The sequence below is a fragment of the Hippopotamus amphibius genome, chromosome 7 (genome assembly GCF_030028045.1).
Source record: "Hippopotamus amphibius kiboko isolate mHipAmp2 chromosome 7, mHipAmp2.hap2, whole genome shotgun sequence".
Taxonomy (NCBI): Eukaryota; Metazoa; Chordata; class Mammalia; order Artiodactyla; family Hippopotamidae; genus Hippopotamus; species Hippopotamus amphibius.
Window position 1 is genome coordinate 141,234,044 of NC_080192.1, and position 14,862 is coordinate 141,248,905.

General features: G+C 47.4%; 1 protein-coding gene across 1 annotated transcript; it reads right to left on the reverse strand.

Moving 5' to 3' along the window:
* Positions 1-44: 44 nt before the first annotated feature.
* On the reverse strand, positions 45-11,738 carry SLC66A3 (solute carrier family 66 member 3). Its single transcript, XM_057743238.1, has 7 exons — positions 11,488-11,738; positions 8,956-9,038; positions 8,806-8,875; positions 6,231-6,288; positions 3,822-3,942; positions 3,054-3,095; positions 45-1,294 (listed from the first exon to the last, which is right to left on the reverse strand). Exons 1-7 carry the CDS (start codon positions 11,628-11,630, stop codon positions 1,203-1,205), a joined length of 609 nt encoding a protein of 202 aa, XP_057599221.1. The 5' UTR covers positions 11,631-11,738; the 3' UTR covers positions 45-1,202.
* Positions 11,739-14,862: the final 3,124 nt, after the last annotated feature.

Genomic DNA, 14,862 nt, shown 5'->3' on the forward strand with positions numbered 1-14,862 from the left:
AACAACAGAATGATTTATTATTTATTTTTAGATGCCATCTTTCTCTTTCTGCTGGCCCCAAGCAGTAGTTCTAAAAGGGTTAACCGCAGTTTATATTTTTAAAACTGCACTTTACATAACTTAAAACTAATCACATTTAAACAATTCAGTTTTAAGACTCGGAAGAGTTCAAAATAAAGTTTATTTTACATAGGAAACTAAAACATTTTCTAGTAAACATTTACTTACTGCATATAATAGAAAAATGCCATTCAGTTATTAGGGGAAAGAGTTTTTAAATGTCAGGGTTTATAAGCTTTTACAGGAAAATACAGTGTACAATCTTAACATCATGTTTAGAGTATGTATTATAATGAGAATAAAATCCACAAGAATTTGGCAGAACCCAGCAGCACCTTTACTGCATATATTTTCAGTAGGCAAAACGTGGTGGAGGTCAGTTGTATTTTATACCAAATTCCAGTAACGGTAACTGTATAGGTATGATCCTTTTAAAAAAGGCAGTATTGTGCTTAAATCAGAAAGTATATTAGGACTGCCTCTTCATGAGTAGAGATTGCAGGTATCTTTTGTCATGAACTACTTAAAAAGCACAGTATGAAGTTAAAGAACTACTTTGGTATATGAATTCAAGCCAGCTACATTTTTGCTTGCCTTGATATCCTTGCTATAGCGTAAGGAGGTATTATATGGTAATATGATACAGTAAGGCCATCCTGTTATGTCTATAATGACAATTAGACATTAGTTCCAGAAAGTGAACCCTGGTAATTTATTACAGTTCCACTTGAGCAAGATCCCACTCCATTCATGTTCATTTGTGTTGCTGAGAAAATTTGTCTCTTAAAAGATTGTGAAAGCTGAAAGGTAGATGTAATTAGCTCTTTGGAAGGAACTTAATCATGACTTTAAGAATAAGGGTCAAAGCTATCTCCTCAAAATGAGCTTCTTGGAAAACTTCATCAATCACCAGCCTTCGCAAAACGGCAGACGTCTGGGTCCTACCTTAACCTAATGAAGTTGGGGGCAGAGGATTTAAAAAATCGATGTTTTTAAACAAGTGTCTAAGTGGGCTCTTGCAAGTCTAAAATACCTTTGGCACTGTTGGCTAAACTTATAAAAGACCTGGTTTAGCAATCAGCCTTTTTTTCCTTTGGTTCAGTTATTCAAAATGCACTTTGTGTGTAGGAATAATGTATCCATCACTCAGACTTTACATCGGTCTTCCGGTAGTGAAGTATTGTAGCTGCTACCCATATGTTTAAGGCCAGCATGATCACAAAACGTATAAGAACTGAAATCAGTCAAAAAGAAAAAGTATGTATTAAAAAATATTGTTTTCACATAAAACAAAATCACCACCTTCTCTAAGTAGAAGCCTAAATAAGCTTCACTCCCTGCCCCCCCCACCCCCGCCCCAAATGAAACAGAACTATGGATCACGTGAGCTTTTGAACAACTTTGGTTCCAAATAGTTCTAGAAAAATGATCTTCCTATCATGACCACCTTTGGTTACTTGGCCTGATTTCATGAGTAATTTCATCTCAAAATGCTTAATGTGGAGGAAACTGACTCTGGTTGGTAAATGTTACAACTTTTTAAAACCCCATTACTCATTTTTTAAGTCTTGAGAGTGGTGGTGTCTCAGAACATTCCATGTTAATTAAGCAAAGGTGGTACACTGCACTCAACTGAGATAATTCTGAAAAATTAGCCCAAACATCAAAGCATATTTTATATTGCGGTAACCATGAAAATGTGGCTCTTTGTTAAAAAGAAAAAAATAACCTTAGTGACTTGACAAACAGTCTCCAGATTTATGAGATTAAGGTTTATGAGATTTAGTGTATCTCTGGGGTTGTAAAACACTTTTACAATAGCTAAACTGTTTTTAAAACATTCTTCTCAGATATACTGGTCACTTTCAGGAACAGCCGTCACTTTAGATACAAAACATCACAATTAAAACATTCTCAACCTTTTAAACTTAATTTTTAATAGGAGGTTTGTTTTGTTGTTTAATTATGGTTTGACTCTCCTCTCCAAGCAGAGAATTCTTCAAGTCCTGTGGGGAAGACTCAGGTCTCTCTTTTCCCTTCCCCACTTTACCCAAGGTTATGCTTTGGCCAGAACACTTTTACTTCTTCTCTCAGAGCTGATGGAAAGTCTTTGAGCCAAAGATAAAACCTCTGGGAAGGAACTAGCAAATGCATGCTGCTGCTCTGTAGCAATATTTCTCAGGTAATAATTAGCTTATTTAAAAGGTCTATAGACCAGGGACATATTTCTAGTCTTCACAGAGTAGGTGACACTACCTAAAACACTGCCTGTTTTAATCATTTTCCAAAAATGTAGATGCTTAATAGGGGAGTTGAAAACTCAGCCTAAGGAATTAACGAAATTCTCTTTAGGTTAACCCAGGTATATTTTATTTTCACCTCCATCACAGTATCCCTTTAAAAATAACAGAACAAGGACATGGCGCCAAATGATTATGTCACTCCCCTTCCTGCTGCTTGTGGGCAGCTCTCTGAGGCTCTGGACCATTTGGCCGTCACCACTCCTTCCTTCTCATTAGACTCCCCGCCATGCTCTCACACCAGCCCTACTGGTGCTCTCTCCATCCTCTGTGCTCATGACCTCGACACATGCTGCTCCTTGTAACAATCTCTTCCCTCCCGGTATCTTTCTCCTTCAAATTAATCTATTAATCTTCCCAACTCCCTCCAACTAGGTCAGGTTCCCCTGTTAGGCACTTATCCTGTCCTACTCTTTCAAGACACGTTTCACAATATTTTTCAATAATTAATCGTGTGATTACTTCACTGTTCATTTCCACGGCTGGTGTGGAAGCTTCACAAAAACAGGAATCTACTATCCTGTGTATCTTCTATCCCAGTCACGTGGTGACTGATGAGGACCAGGAGTATGTTGTAGCTGGCCGCCAGTGGGGCTAACTGGCTCTGTTAAACCCTAAGACAATTTACAAGTGAAGGAGGCACAGACAGCATAAAAGTCAAAAAGGAAGTGGGCAGAAGAATATTTTGCTTACTTGTAAGATCATTGGTGGTCATTAAAGTTGTCATTATTCTTGCTGTGAAAGAAAAATTTCAGCAATAAATACCAGTTTCTCAGACATTTTGGTATTTAGCTAATATCTTTCCATTCTAAATACAGGAATATATGCTAACTGTTCTTGAAAGATTGGGTAGAAGAGATCCCTGGATGGAGAACATGAGGAAACATGAAGAAGTGTAATTCAACTATGTAAAACTAGTAAATCTAATTAATGGAATAGCTCTGAATTTTTTAAAAAATGTTCCTACCTAAATATAGCATATATTCATTTTAGGCAGTTCCTGCAAGAATCCAGATGAACAGTGGAAATTCTGAAGTTGAGACCAAACACGGTAGCTCCAGAAAAACTCTACTGTTGTAAATTATATTCGTTCGCAAAAGCCAATGTATGATTCCCCTCTCTTTAATCTGTTACATCATAGACGTTCATACTTTCAGAACAAGTTGATGGATCCGACATAACCAACCTCTTGATGCTTTTCAAACAATAAGAGAGGACTGTTAACATTAGGCCAGATTTTTTTAAGGAATGTGTGCTTCCACTTTTCTTTTTAGCAACTTGCAGAAAACAGAGAGTGGTGTGCATTAAATCAGCCTTCTAAATATGGATACATGAGGAAGGTCTATCTGAATACTTATTTGCAAAGGATTTAAGCTCAAGGGACTATGACATAATGCACTCCTCTGGGTAGACACCCCACACCGACAAAGGACACCCCGCCAATTAGAGTCTTGTTCTTACCGGCACAGGTATATGAAGCGAGGCTCCACGTCAGGGCACTCACAGCTCCTGAGTCCCTGCTCTTCCACAGGTACTGGAGCTGTGCAAACTTACTGGCTGCACTGATGAAAGTACATAAATTCTGTTTGAAGATAAAACAGGAGAAAGTTAGGAGTCCCTTAGTTTCAAAGGCAAAAGAGCACCAGATACTGAAAGTGCTTCCCCTCCCTCCTTTTTTTTTTTGGTTTTTTGGCTGTGCTGTGTGGCTTGTGGGAAAAGCACCGAGTCCTAACCACTGGACCGCCAGGGAATTCCCTGAAATCGCTTTTGAAGCCAAATGTTCATGTGAAGTAGTAACCAACTTGTACAAGGACAAAACCCAAGCTTCGTGATAAAGAATGGACGCAGCAGCGAGACATTTATGTATAACCCACCAATTCCACTGCTTAGCGAGTAACGATGGGCAGCAGGCAGTTGGAAGCTGGGAGTAAGAAAGAACCTCAATGGCCACAAAGGCATATCTATCCCCACCTGCCAATAACAAATAGATGTATAGATATTATGGTGTTTTTAGAGCATGGGGGGAACCGTGCTGCTTTGCACTGACAGACTCATAAACTCCATCAGCAAGCTGGAGCGCGCTGGCTCTGGGTTTCTGGCTGTTCTCACGAGCCACGTGGTGAGGCTCCCGCCCCCTGCTCCCCAACAAGGTGAGTAGAGCACCCTCCACCCTCAGCCGGGCCCAGGCGGCTGTCCACCAGGCTCTACATCAGCTGAAATGCCCCGTCAGCTGGCTTCCAGGAGAAAACGCCATCTTCAGAATCATCAAGTGGTCTTCTTTGGGGGCATAACCGAGGCCTGCAAAATCTGATGATACACATTCAACTGCAGATTATTAGGTCTTTCCCATAACACAGAGTCTAGCAGAGAACCAGACGGGAAAGGGGAAGGGTGCTCAGGCTGCTGTGCAGATCATTTTTTAAGCACTTTAATCATATCTTTGTGAATGAACTATGAGGAGGTGAATTATCGATTTATCTAACCGTGAAAGTGTAGGACTTCTGTGGAAACCATCTGTCGGCCTGAGCTGGGACTCACTTTTGAAAGCCATAGAACTGTAAACCTTCTATAACTTGGGTTTTTCATGATTTCAAACAGCCTCCCTCCCCTACAGGATCCTAGGGTTTTTTGCCCCAAGGGAGCTCTGACACCCAAGCTCTTTCTCCTCCTTGCAGCTCCAGGACCCTCAAGCCAGCCGCCCTGTCCCGAGGCTCCAGTGCCTGCCACAAAGTAGGCACCCAGGAAACACATGTTGTGGACAGTCCTTGCTTGACAAGGGAAAAAGGAGACTACAGTTTACGAACTATTAGAGTATCAATGTGTGGTCAGCATAGAGCATTTGCTGAGAAGGGAAAATAAGAAACAAAAAACCCAAAGCCTTTGACCTTTGGACCTGATACCTGACGAGCCTGTAGTACCATATTTCCAGAATGATGTTCTTGGGGTGGGGGCGGGGGTGTGACAGCCAAACCCCCTCAAACAACCAGACTTGCACCCACATGACCACAGTGGCATCTCTGAAGAGCCTAGCGATGACCTATGTGTAGGGTGGCCAGATTTAGCAAATAAACATACAGGACACCCTGTTAAATTTGAATTTCAGATCAATGACACATAATTATTTTAGCACAAGTATGGTCCCATGTAATATTTGGGACATAATTATACTAAGAAATTATTTGTTGTCAGTATGGTAACCTACTTATCTGCTCTCTATATGCCACAAGGTTGAGAGCCAAGTCCACTTTCCGAGTAGATGTTGGAAGGAGAATGGGTGGAAATTCAGGAGTCTGGGTGTGACAGGCAGCAACCACCAGTTAGTTCTGCTCCTTCTTTTCACGTTGGGTGGAAAAGTTCACATTGGCCACCATTTGATCTGTGGTCAGATGCTTCCTGACCCACTACCAGAATCCTATCCTCACAGCAGGGAATTTCTGGCCCTTAACCAAGGAAGGAAAAAGAGTATAGGGCTTACCCTTTCCCAAGGAAGAAAAAAAAATGTTTGGGGGGCGAAGTTAAAAAATAATGAGTATGTGGCCCATATGTAATTATTAACCTGATAATAACCTGGGACTCTTTCATTTATGCTCAGTTCTTCATTCTACTACTAACTACCTCCCCAATCCAATCTGGTTCTCTAGGGCCCTAAAAAAGGAAAGTAAAAAAGTTGCACCGTACATTTAAGCGAGAATAATGTCTTTTCATATTTAGATAGCACTGGGCTTTCACCCCACGATCCTTTGGTACAGCTGAAAAACGAGCAGGTTGAACAATCCATCTGTAAAGTTCTTTGCAGGGTGGGTGGCGTGGAGAAAAGAGGTAGCCACGCTGCTGTGAACACACTTTCTTCTCCAGGGGCGATTTACTCACCATGGCCAGATCTATGATCCACTTCTGCAGGGTGAGGACGAACCACGCAGACACAAAGCTTCCCACGTGCTAAGGGACACAGCAGTGGCTTGGCCGGCAGCTCCACCACCCTCCCACCCCCAGGCGTGTAGAAACAAGCCAGGACCACAGAGGTTACACACCTAAGCCAAGTGTGGAACTGCAAACAGCCCTGCTAGAACCTGTCGGATTCGGAAAAGACAAAAATGGTCCAAGTGAACACCTGCTGGGAGTTCAGAAGCACAGAAGCAGATTCTGGAAGAAAATTACAAAGAACCCTGTGTTCTCGGATCGATCCTAGGGCTGGCTACTTTCCAAATGATGTTAACTGCTTGTTTAATTCCTGACTGTGAAGACCTCTCCAACATAACGTCAACAGCGAAGCACTTAGGTTCAAAAGATAAAGCAGGCATCTTCTGCAAAACTGGTGTCAGGTGAAACTGTTTACTGAATTCCTCTTTCCCACTAACTCTAGTGTAAAAACGACATGGTTGGGGTGAGCAATGCTGGGAGACGGGAGGAAAGATACCTGATTTCCATCATGCTCAGGGATGCTGCAGGAAGAGAGCCCGGCTAGGGAAGCAGAAGCACACATGGGAGGTGGTGGCCAGGCCAGGGAGGGGACGGCCAGGAGCCTCTGCTGGGAGCTTGGGCAAGTCATTTTCCTCCTCTGGGCCTTGGTTTGCTCATCTGCAAAATGGACTTAACATTCCTTGCCCTATCTACCTTCTCACGGCTTTGTGATACATCGTAGGGACCCAACAGGCTGCTGGGATTATAATTAATAACATTACTTAAATGAACGGATTGAAATAGACAATGCCCTGTGCTCCAAGTCGGTAGAACAGATACTATCAGATACTACCAAAAAGGCAGCGTGAATCTACGTGGATAGAATCTTGTCTTTCAAACACTCTCTTAACTCAAATCTTAAACTAATGTTGCCCAATTTTATACCACTGTTCCTCATTCCATTTATTTCAAATGTACATTTTATAAAACTGCAGCAGTAGTAGCAGCAATTGAGACCCTAGAGATGACTGATTTGTAGGGTAGCCAGACTGAGCAAATAAAAATACAGGACATGAAGTTAAATTTGAATTTTAGATCAACAACAAATACTTTTTTTTTAGCCTAAGTATGTCCCATGTAGTAACTGGGACATACTATTATTTTAAAAACAAAAATGCATTGTGACTATGGCTGCCCTGCTTACTGGCTCTGTAAGTCACAACTGACAGAAGGAGGTTATAAACATCTTGCTGAAACTACAGAGTTGCTGTCAGCACCCAGGTTTTCTAATCTACAGCCTCACCATTTGCACAAAGATAAGCTGCTGTGTTTTATTTAAAAAGTAAATCACACAATGCTTTTCATCTTCAAAGTACTCTGCTTTCAAAAACCTTTAACCAGCTGGGGCTGACCTTGAAATACTGAGGGGCAGTAGAGCCGTCGCTCCCTCTTTTTTTGCAGAGGGAAACTGAGTCGGGGGCTTACAACTCCATCAAACAGCAGAGGGTCAGGACTCAGTCTGCACCCGGCTCGCCTCTGCAGATAGGCTTTTAGCACAAGAGCCACCACAGCCCTGCCGCCTCCTCAGCTTGTCCTGTGCTCCTGGTATTTTCATTCTGGAAACAACCCTGAAATGTAGGCATTCCGATCCCTCGTCACAGATGGGGCAGCTGCAGCTGGGAGGGCTGAGCTTATGGCCCAGGCCCAAGGCCACCCAGGTGGCAATGGCACCAGAAGCTTCCCGCCACTCCACGCCCACCTCCTCACATGCGCAGGGCAGACGGGGCCTGGCGGTCCCCTCCCTCTTTCCTCCACCCTGAAGACGTGAAAATAAACATCTCAGATCATTTCACAGATGTGGCAGGGTGAACTGACTGCCATTCAAAAGGCATTCTTGGCTTTTTAAGGGGAGTGAAGTTCAACACGAGAATAAAAGAGTTTTTACAAGGAGAGTGAAGATGAAAGGCTGGCCCTCGTCCACAGAAGATGCTGCGTGATGTGAGCCGGCACAGGTCTGTGTGACTGACCAGGGTCCACAGAGACCCTCCTAAGGTCTTGACTTTTACTTTGAACCAGCTGTCAGGAGCCCAGACCTGTCCACCAACAGGCAGTAAGAAGCCAAGCTGACCAGGTATGTTAGTGGCAGCGTGTTACACATCAGACGTGCTGGTTATTATGTGGGGACATTTTTGGGGAAGGAAGAACAGTCTCCCCCCGCTAAAGAATACAGGTGGACAATGTCGCTCCTAGCAGGGGTGCTTCTGTGACTCAGCAGTGAGGTACTAAGTCTGCCTCCCTTCTGGTGGGTCAGGGCACCATGGTGTGCACGGGTCTCAGAGGGGAGGCCCCTGGGCAGGGACTGTGCTAGGGCATGTCTGGCCTGTGGAGATATATTCGCTCATGTAGAATCTTGCATTAAGGATTTTTTTTTTTTCAGTTTAACCAAAAGAATACATATCTGGTAAAGGACCTTGCTTAATAACATCTCCTATTAGCAAATAACACCCCCAGTCCCATCTCAGATTCTCAGATGCTGAAAGGATACAGGACGATGTAAGGTGCTGCCCGTTTCACATCCCCGTTGAAATGGAAGACACACAGCAGGAGGATGACATCTGGGAAGGAAAGGCACTGAGTGAGAGGGAGGAGGGGCCCCGAGGGCCGAGGCTGGGCACGGGGAGGTGGGGAGGGTTACCTTGTGCGATGAGAATGGGGTACTCCAGGTAGGTCAGCAGCGGGTACTCGTAGTAACACTGATACCGGAGAAAGACCAGGAACCTGGGGAGAGAGAGGGCACACCTGAGCTAACCCAATCCACAGCAGGGAGGCCTGGCCGCCACCCAGGAGCACAGGTTTGGTTGCAAAACCCTAGAACTGGTGGTGGGAGTCTGCAAATGTCAAGGAGGGAGGTACAGAACAAGAAGGATGAAATATCAGTTTAATCAATCTCCCCGATTTCTGGAGCTGGGCACCGGTGTCTGTCAAGTCCCTTAGGATGATCAGTTATAGACGAATTTTACAGAACCACTGACCAGGATGAAAAGAGACAGGACTTCTGGACCCGGACCTGCTGGTCTCTGTTGAGGCCCCAGGCAGCTCCCTCAGAAGGTCACACCCAAGAAGCTGTACAGGCCAGGAAAAACATCTGAGGGTGCTGGGCAGGGCTTCTAAGGGACTGGGCAGGTAAGGGTCCAGCAGTGAGCTGGGGAGACCTGTGTTTTGAAGACAAGGGACATCCCTAGATGAGTCTAGTGGCCTCCCAGAGTGCTGCCCAGGCGGGCGGTGGGGGAAAGTGGGACGACTCTTCAGTTCCTTAAGAAAATTCGAGCTCTGGAGATGCTGCAGCTTAGAGGGGGTGGGGGGACAAAGATCCCAGAGTGCCACTCTTCTCAGAAGAGGCCTGAGCTCCCTGCCTTCCCAGCTCACACCCTGGCCAGTCAGTCCCTCAGAATCTAAACGCCCCCACTGTCCCCTAGAGCGTATCTCAGTTGCCCCACCCAGGCTGGGAGGGCCCTTCAGGCCCTGTACTCCCCCAGGGTGAGCCAGAACCTCCACAGACCACTGGGCTGAATGGCTGACACCTCCTAAGCCAGAAAGGGGTGTTAACAAAGCCCCCCCCCCGCCCTCACCCAGGCAGCACTCTGTGTGACCCCTGCCAGCATCTGCCCCTCCCCCACTGCTGAGCCACCTTCCGGAGGCTGCGTGGCCTGGTCCTGCAGGCATCACTTGCTGAGTGTGGGGTCCCGAGCAGAGCGCAGACTCCCAGTTAGGGTGCTGGGCTCTCAATAGCCAGCAGTTACTAACTTCTAAGGCCTTGGCTTCCCCATCTGTGAAATGGGGACAACATGCCCTGTATCTGCACACATGGATGCTTTTAAACATGTTACCTAAGAGCATGTCTTCAGACTCTTTCTCTGGCCTCACAGCTTCCAGGCTTCTGCTCACAAGCCCCCTGCCTGGAAGGCCCCTTTCTCCATGTGGCTACCTCTTCTCCTCCCTGAGGACACCCAGGTGGCTTCTCTCTGGGGGTGCAGATCAGGGCCTTCCCTGCCCCCAGTGAGGAACTTCTCCTCGGTAATTATCTGTTCTCCCCAGAGAACTGGGGAGCACTGAGGGCAGGATGTGCTTCCCCAAGGGGCCTGGCTCAAACACACCCTACGGTTGGCCCCTCCAATGGGGGTGTCCCGGGCAGGACCCGGCAGGTCCGAGGGTGGCACCTCACCCCTTGTGCCCCGGAGATCTCCTGTTTCTCCCTTCTCTCCCCTGGCTTCCTTCTGGCTCGGGAAACCGGAGTCCACCAAGAGGGCTGCCCCTCCGAGGGGTGCTTCCGCGAGGATCAGCCCACAGAGCTGCCGGATGATAACTGGGGCCCCAGAGCTGGCCGAGGAGGAGAGGAGAGGGGGCCTGGCCTCGGAAGGCGAGCAGCTAGACTGCTTGGTTCACATCTTCCCGACCAAGTGTTACAGCTATGCTTTTCACCCTTCAGGTCTTTATTGTATTATTATTATTATTATTATTATTATTATTCAGAAGAGTACTTTTTTTAAATTGAGGTGTATTCGACATACATTATATTAGTTACAGGTATACAACATAATGATTCAATATTAGTATATATTGTGAAATGATCACCACAATAAGTCTGCTTAACATCCATCACGTTCAGGTCTTTAAATACTGAGTCAGGGCACCCACGCCCGATTTTGATCGATAAACCCGCTCCTGGAGCAGTCTTGGCTCCCGCCTTTCAAGCGCCAGTTGAAGTCCAAGTCCAGTTCAAGTTTCCCTAAAAGCTCTCCTTTCTCTGACACCCCGCCCCCCCTCAAACCTGTAACGTTTAAAAGCCAGAAGGTCCAACTCATTTTACAAGTGAGTTAACCGAGACCCGAGAAAGAGGGCGATGGTGGGGGATGGGCTTAGGGAGGATGCAGATGAGAGAGCCTCCAGGTGCAAATGGCCTTGCTCAAAGCTGGATAGTTGGTTTTGTCACTAACGGGCGGGGGGATGACTTCCTCCAGTGTCGATTTCCTCATCCGTAAAATGGGCGTGCACCGTCTTTCGTTACCTTGCAAGGCTGGGGGAGCAGCAAACTCGGAAGGGACGCGAGCGGCCCGGGGAGGCGCTGCTCCCAGCGGCCGGCGCTTTCGGCCCCGCCTCCCCCGCCCCTAGAGTGTCAGCGCCGAGGGTCCCCCGGGCTCCCGTCGGCGCCAGACCGCCCCGGCCTTACCCCGCCAGCTCCAGAAGCAGGCTCGGGAGGCTGACGCCCCGCGAGCTGCGCGCGCCCAGCACGGCGGAGATCTGCGGCAGCTTGAGCGCCGCGCACACGCCCAGCGCGCTCCAGTTGCAGAACCGCAGCAGCCGCGTCTCCATGGCGCCCGCGGGGCTCGGCTCCGGAGCTCCGCGCACCCGGCCCCCGCGCGAGGGGCAGCCGCTCAGCGCCCGGCCGCCGGGCTCTCCCGGCCCTTCCGCCTCCCGCGGCCCCCGCCCCGGGCCGCCCCGTCGGGGCCCACCCAGCCGGGGCCCGCCCCTCCGCCCCGAGCTCCGCCCTCCGCCCCGCCCCTTTGCCCGCCCCGCCCCGCCCCACCCCACCCTCCCAGCCTGTCCGGCGCCTCCCCCGGGACAGCTCCGCTCTGGCCGCCACTCCCGGGTCCAAGCGGTCGGGGTGCGCGCCTCCTTCGTCCCCCTCGTGCGTCCCCCAGCTCGCCCCGACCCCTCCCCAGGCCTCTCCCACCGCCCCGGGGGCCGCCTCCTGCCCGAGAGGCGGGCCTGCTTCGGCCTTTCGGTGCCGTGCCCGGCGCTGATTCACTTTCCCGTGTTAAACCAACTCGCGCGGTTCTGAGCCTCCGGGCGACGCCCCGGCCAGCCCCGCTTTCCCAAGGGCTGGGTGGGCAGGAATTGAAACCCAGGAAGGCGAACAGGCGCCGCTCACGGGGGCAGGGGCCATTTTGTTGGGATTTTTCACTCCCGAGAAGTGTTTTTCTTTGTTTTTCTCACTAAGCATTTCAGAGATAAAAAGTTAAAATGACCGCCTAGTTTCTGCGCCTCCTCCTCGATTTACAGGTGTTAAAGCAGTCTTTGCCCGGCCTGCGCTTCCCCCCAGCTGAGAGTGGGGCGCTTCCTCCCCAACCGTAGGATGCTTCCTTCCTGAGGGTTTGGTCCTTAACCCTGAAAACTGCCCCTCAGGGACTTGCCCTTCAGCACTTAAGAGTAAAGTTTTTCCTTAAGGAGGTAAAAATAGATTTCTATTGACAAAAGAATGTAACTTAGACTGGGGGCGGGTGGGGTGCATTTTCCAAGCTCTCAAAATGGTATAGGTACTGAGTCAGGTTACCAAACAGAAAAAAAGTCAGAAAAATGCAATCCAGAAACCACTGTAAAGAAAAAAAATGTTGCCTGCCATTCTAGTTCTACAAGGATCAAGCCTGTTAGCCACTGCACTTGCCCACGACCAGTGTGCCCTGAGGGGAATTAAAGATGGAGAGAACAGGGAATTAGTCGGTGTTTTGGTTTTGCTGGCCTTTAGCTGATGCATATCTAAGGAAAAACATCAAAATGACCCCAGATTCTCAGATCTTCCCGTGCATAGAAAATCCCTAAAATCATTAACTTGAGATGGCTGTTCTTTGTGCTTAGCAGTAATGTTTTCATGCTTGACTACATGTTTTTCCCAGCAAAAAGTTTCATATATATCCTGGTTCCTCCTTTATCTCTTCGGAGCAGTTCTTTAGAGCTATCTGAGAAACTGTCTCCCAGGCTATAGTCCTCAATAAGGTCCCCAAATAAAAAACTTAACTCATAACTTTTACGGTGCACGTTTTTCTTTCAGTGGACACCACGATCCCTGGTTTTGTGCTGTGAACCTCGTGGGGTATTTGAGGCTTTCCTCTATCTCCCCCACCTTCTCCCCTGCTGATCCTCCAGCCCTCACTTGGCCATCATCCCCTCCTTCTGGAAAAACCCAGAAGGTATTGAGTTCTTCCTCTAGGACTAAAGGAGAACAGGATGCATAGAAGAAGTCTTTCAGAGGAAAACAAAGAGCGTGTGTGTTGGTGGGTCTAGTCCTTATCTTCTAGAGATCCTGAAATATTTACAGATGAAATAATATGTCTGGAACTTGTTTCAAAATATTGGGGTTTGGGATGGAAGGGTGGAGATGTAGAGGAAATAAAATGAGCCGTGAGCTGATAACTTTTGAAGTTGGTAATGGGTGTATATGGGATTATTATACTAGACCTTCTACTTCTGTAGAGGTTTATGTTCCATATTAAAAAGTTTAAAAACAGAAGAGAGGATGTGCATGAAGTGCTGTGACTCTTATTTTAAGGTGAGGATGCTGAGCTCCAGAAAGGTTGAGGGAGCCTGAGTTCCAGGACTAGATCTAGTCCTGGTGTTACTGATCTGGGTTCTGAGACTCTTGAATCAATAGAAATCAATAAGAAGCCAGAAGAGAAATTCAGGCAAGGCTTTATTGGAACTTGGGTCCCAGCAGATGGCTTAGGTGGTCTGCCCACCCCCTTGGTGGTGCTGTGTGCGGGGGATCACGTGTGGTACTCTGCTTTTTCTCCAAGCACCTCAGAAGTGGAAGTTGAATTTTGGCCTCTTTGTTTCTTGTTGTTCATACTCTGCCCCAACTACCCAAGTATGCAGTTATTTTTAGTCCCTTATAGTTTATTTGTATTCTTTTGCTCCAGGAGACATTTGTCCAGGTGCAAGCACTCCAATAAAGGGTCCCAGGTCCCAGGTCCCAGCCTGTCTCTTTGGGACTAGATGTTCTTATTTCTCTTGAGATGTTGTTGCTTTTGCTCTCTCAGGAGACTGTGTGTGTGTGTGTGTGTGTGTGTGTGTGTGTCTGTGTGTCTGTGTGTGTGTATGATATTTGTCTGCTTGGGCTACTTTAACAAAATACCACAGAGTGGGTTAAACAACAGGAATTTATTGTCTCACAGTTCTGGAGCCTCGAAGTCCAAGATCAAGGTGCCAGCAGGGTTGGTTTCTTTTTTTAAAAAATTAATTAATTATTTAATTAATTTTTATTGGCTGTGTTGGGTCTTCATTGCTGTGGGCAGGCTTTCTGTGGCTGCGGAGAGTGGGGGCTGCTCTTGGTTGCAGTGTGTGGGCTTCTCATTGTGGTGGTTTCTCTTGTGGAGCACAGGCTCTAGGCATGCGGGCTTCAGTAGCTGTGGCATGTGGGCTCATTAGTTGTGGCTCACAGGCTGTAGAGCGCAGGCTCAGTAGTTGTGGTGCACAGGCTTAGTTGCTCTGCGGCATGTAGGATCTTCCCGGAGTAGGGATTGAACCTATGTCCCCTGCATTGGCAGGCGGATTCTTAACCACTGTGCTACCAAGGAAGCCCAGCAGGGTTGGTTTCTGATGAGGCCTCTCTCCTTGGCTTGTAGATGGCTGTCTTCTCACTATGGTCTCACGTGGCCTTTCCTCTATGTGTACATCCCTGATGTCTCTCTCTCTTCAATAAGACACCAATCCTATTGGATTAGGGCTCCACCCTTATGACCTCACTTAACCTTAATTACCTCTTAAAAGGGCTTATCTTCAAATTTTTCACATTGTGGGTTAGGGCTTCAACATGTGAGTTTGGGGGGAA

Excerpts from the sequence above, each read along its gene's own strand:
- SLC66A3 (XM_057743238.1), bottom strand. The coding sequence starts at position 11,630 with ATGGAGACGCGGCTGCTGCGGTTCTGCAACTGGAGCGCGCTGGGCGTG. Across the intron at positions 6,289-8,805 it reads GCAGCACCTTACATCGTCCT|CTTTGTGTCTGCGTGGTTCG; the intron begins GTATCCTTTCAG and ends GCACGTGGGAAG. Across the intron at positions 3,096-3,821 it reads CGCTTCATATACCTGTGCCG|CAAGAATAATGACAACTTTA; the intron begins GTAAGAACAAGA and ends TTTCTTTCACAG.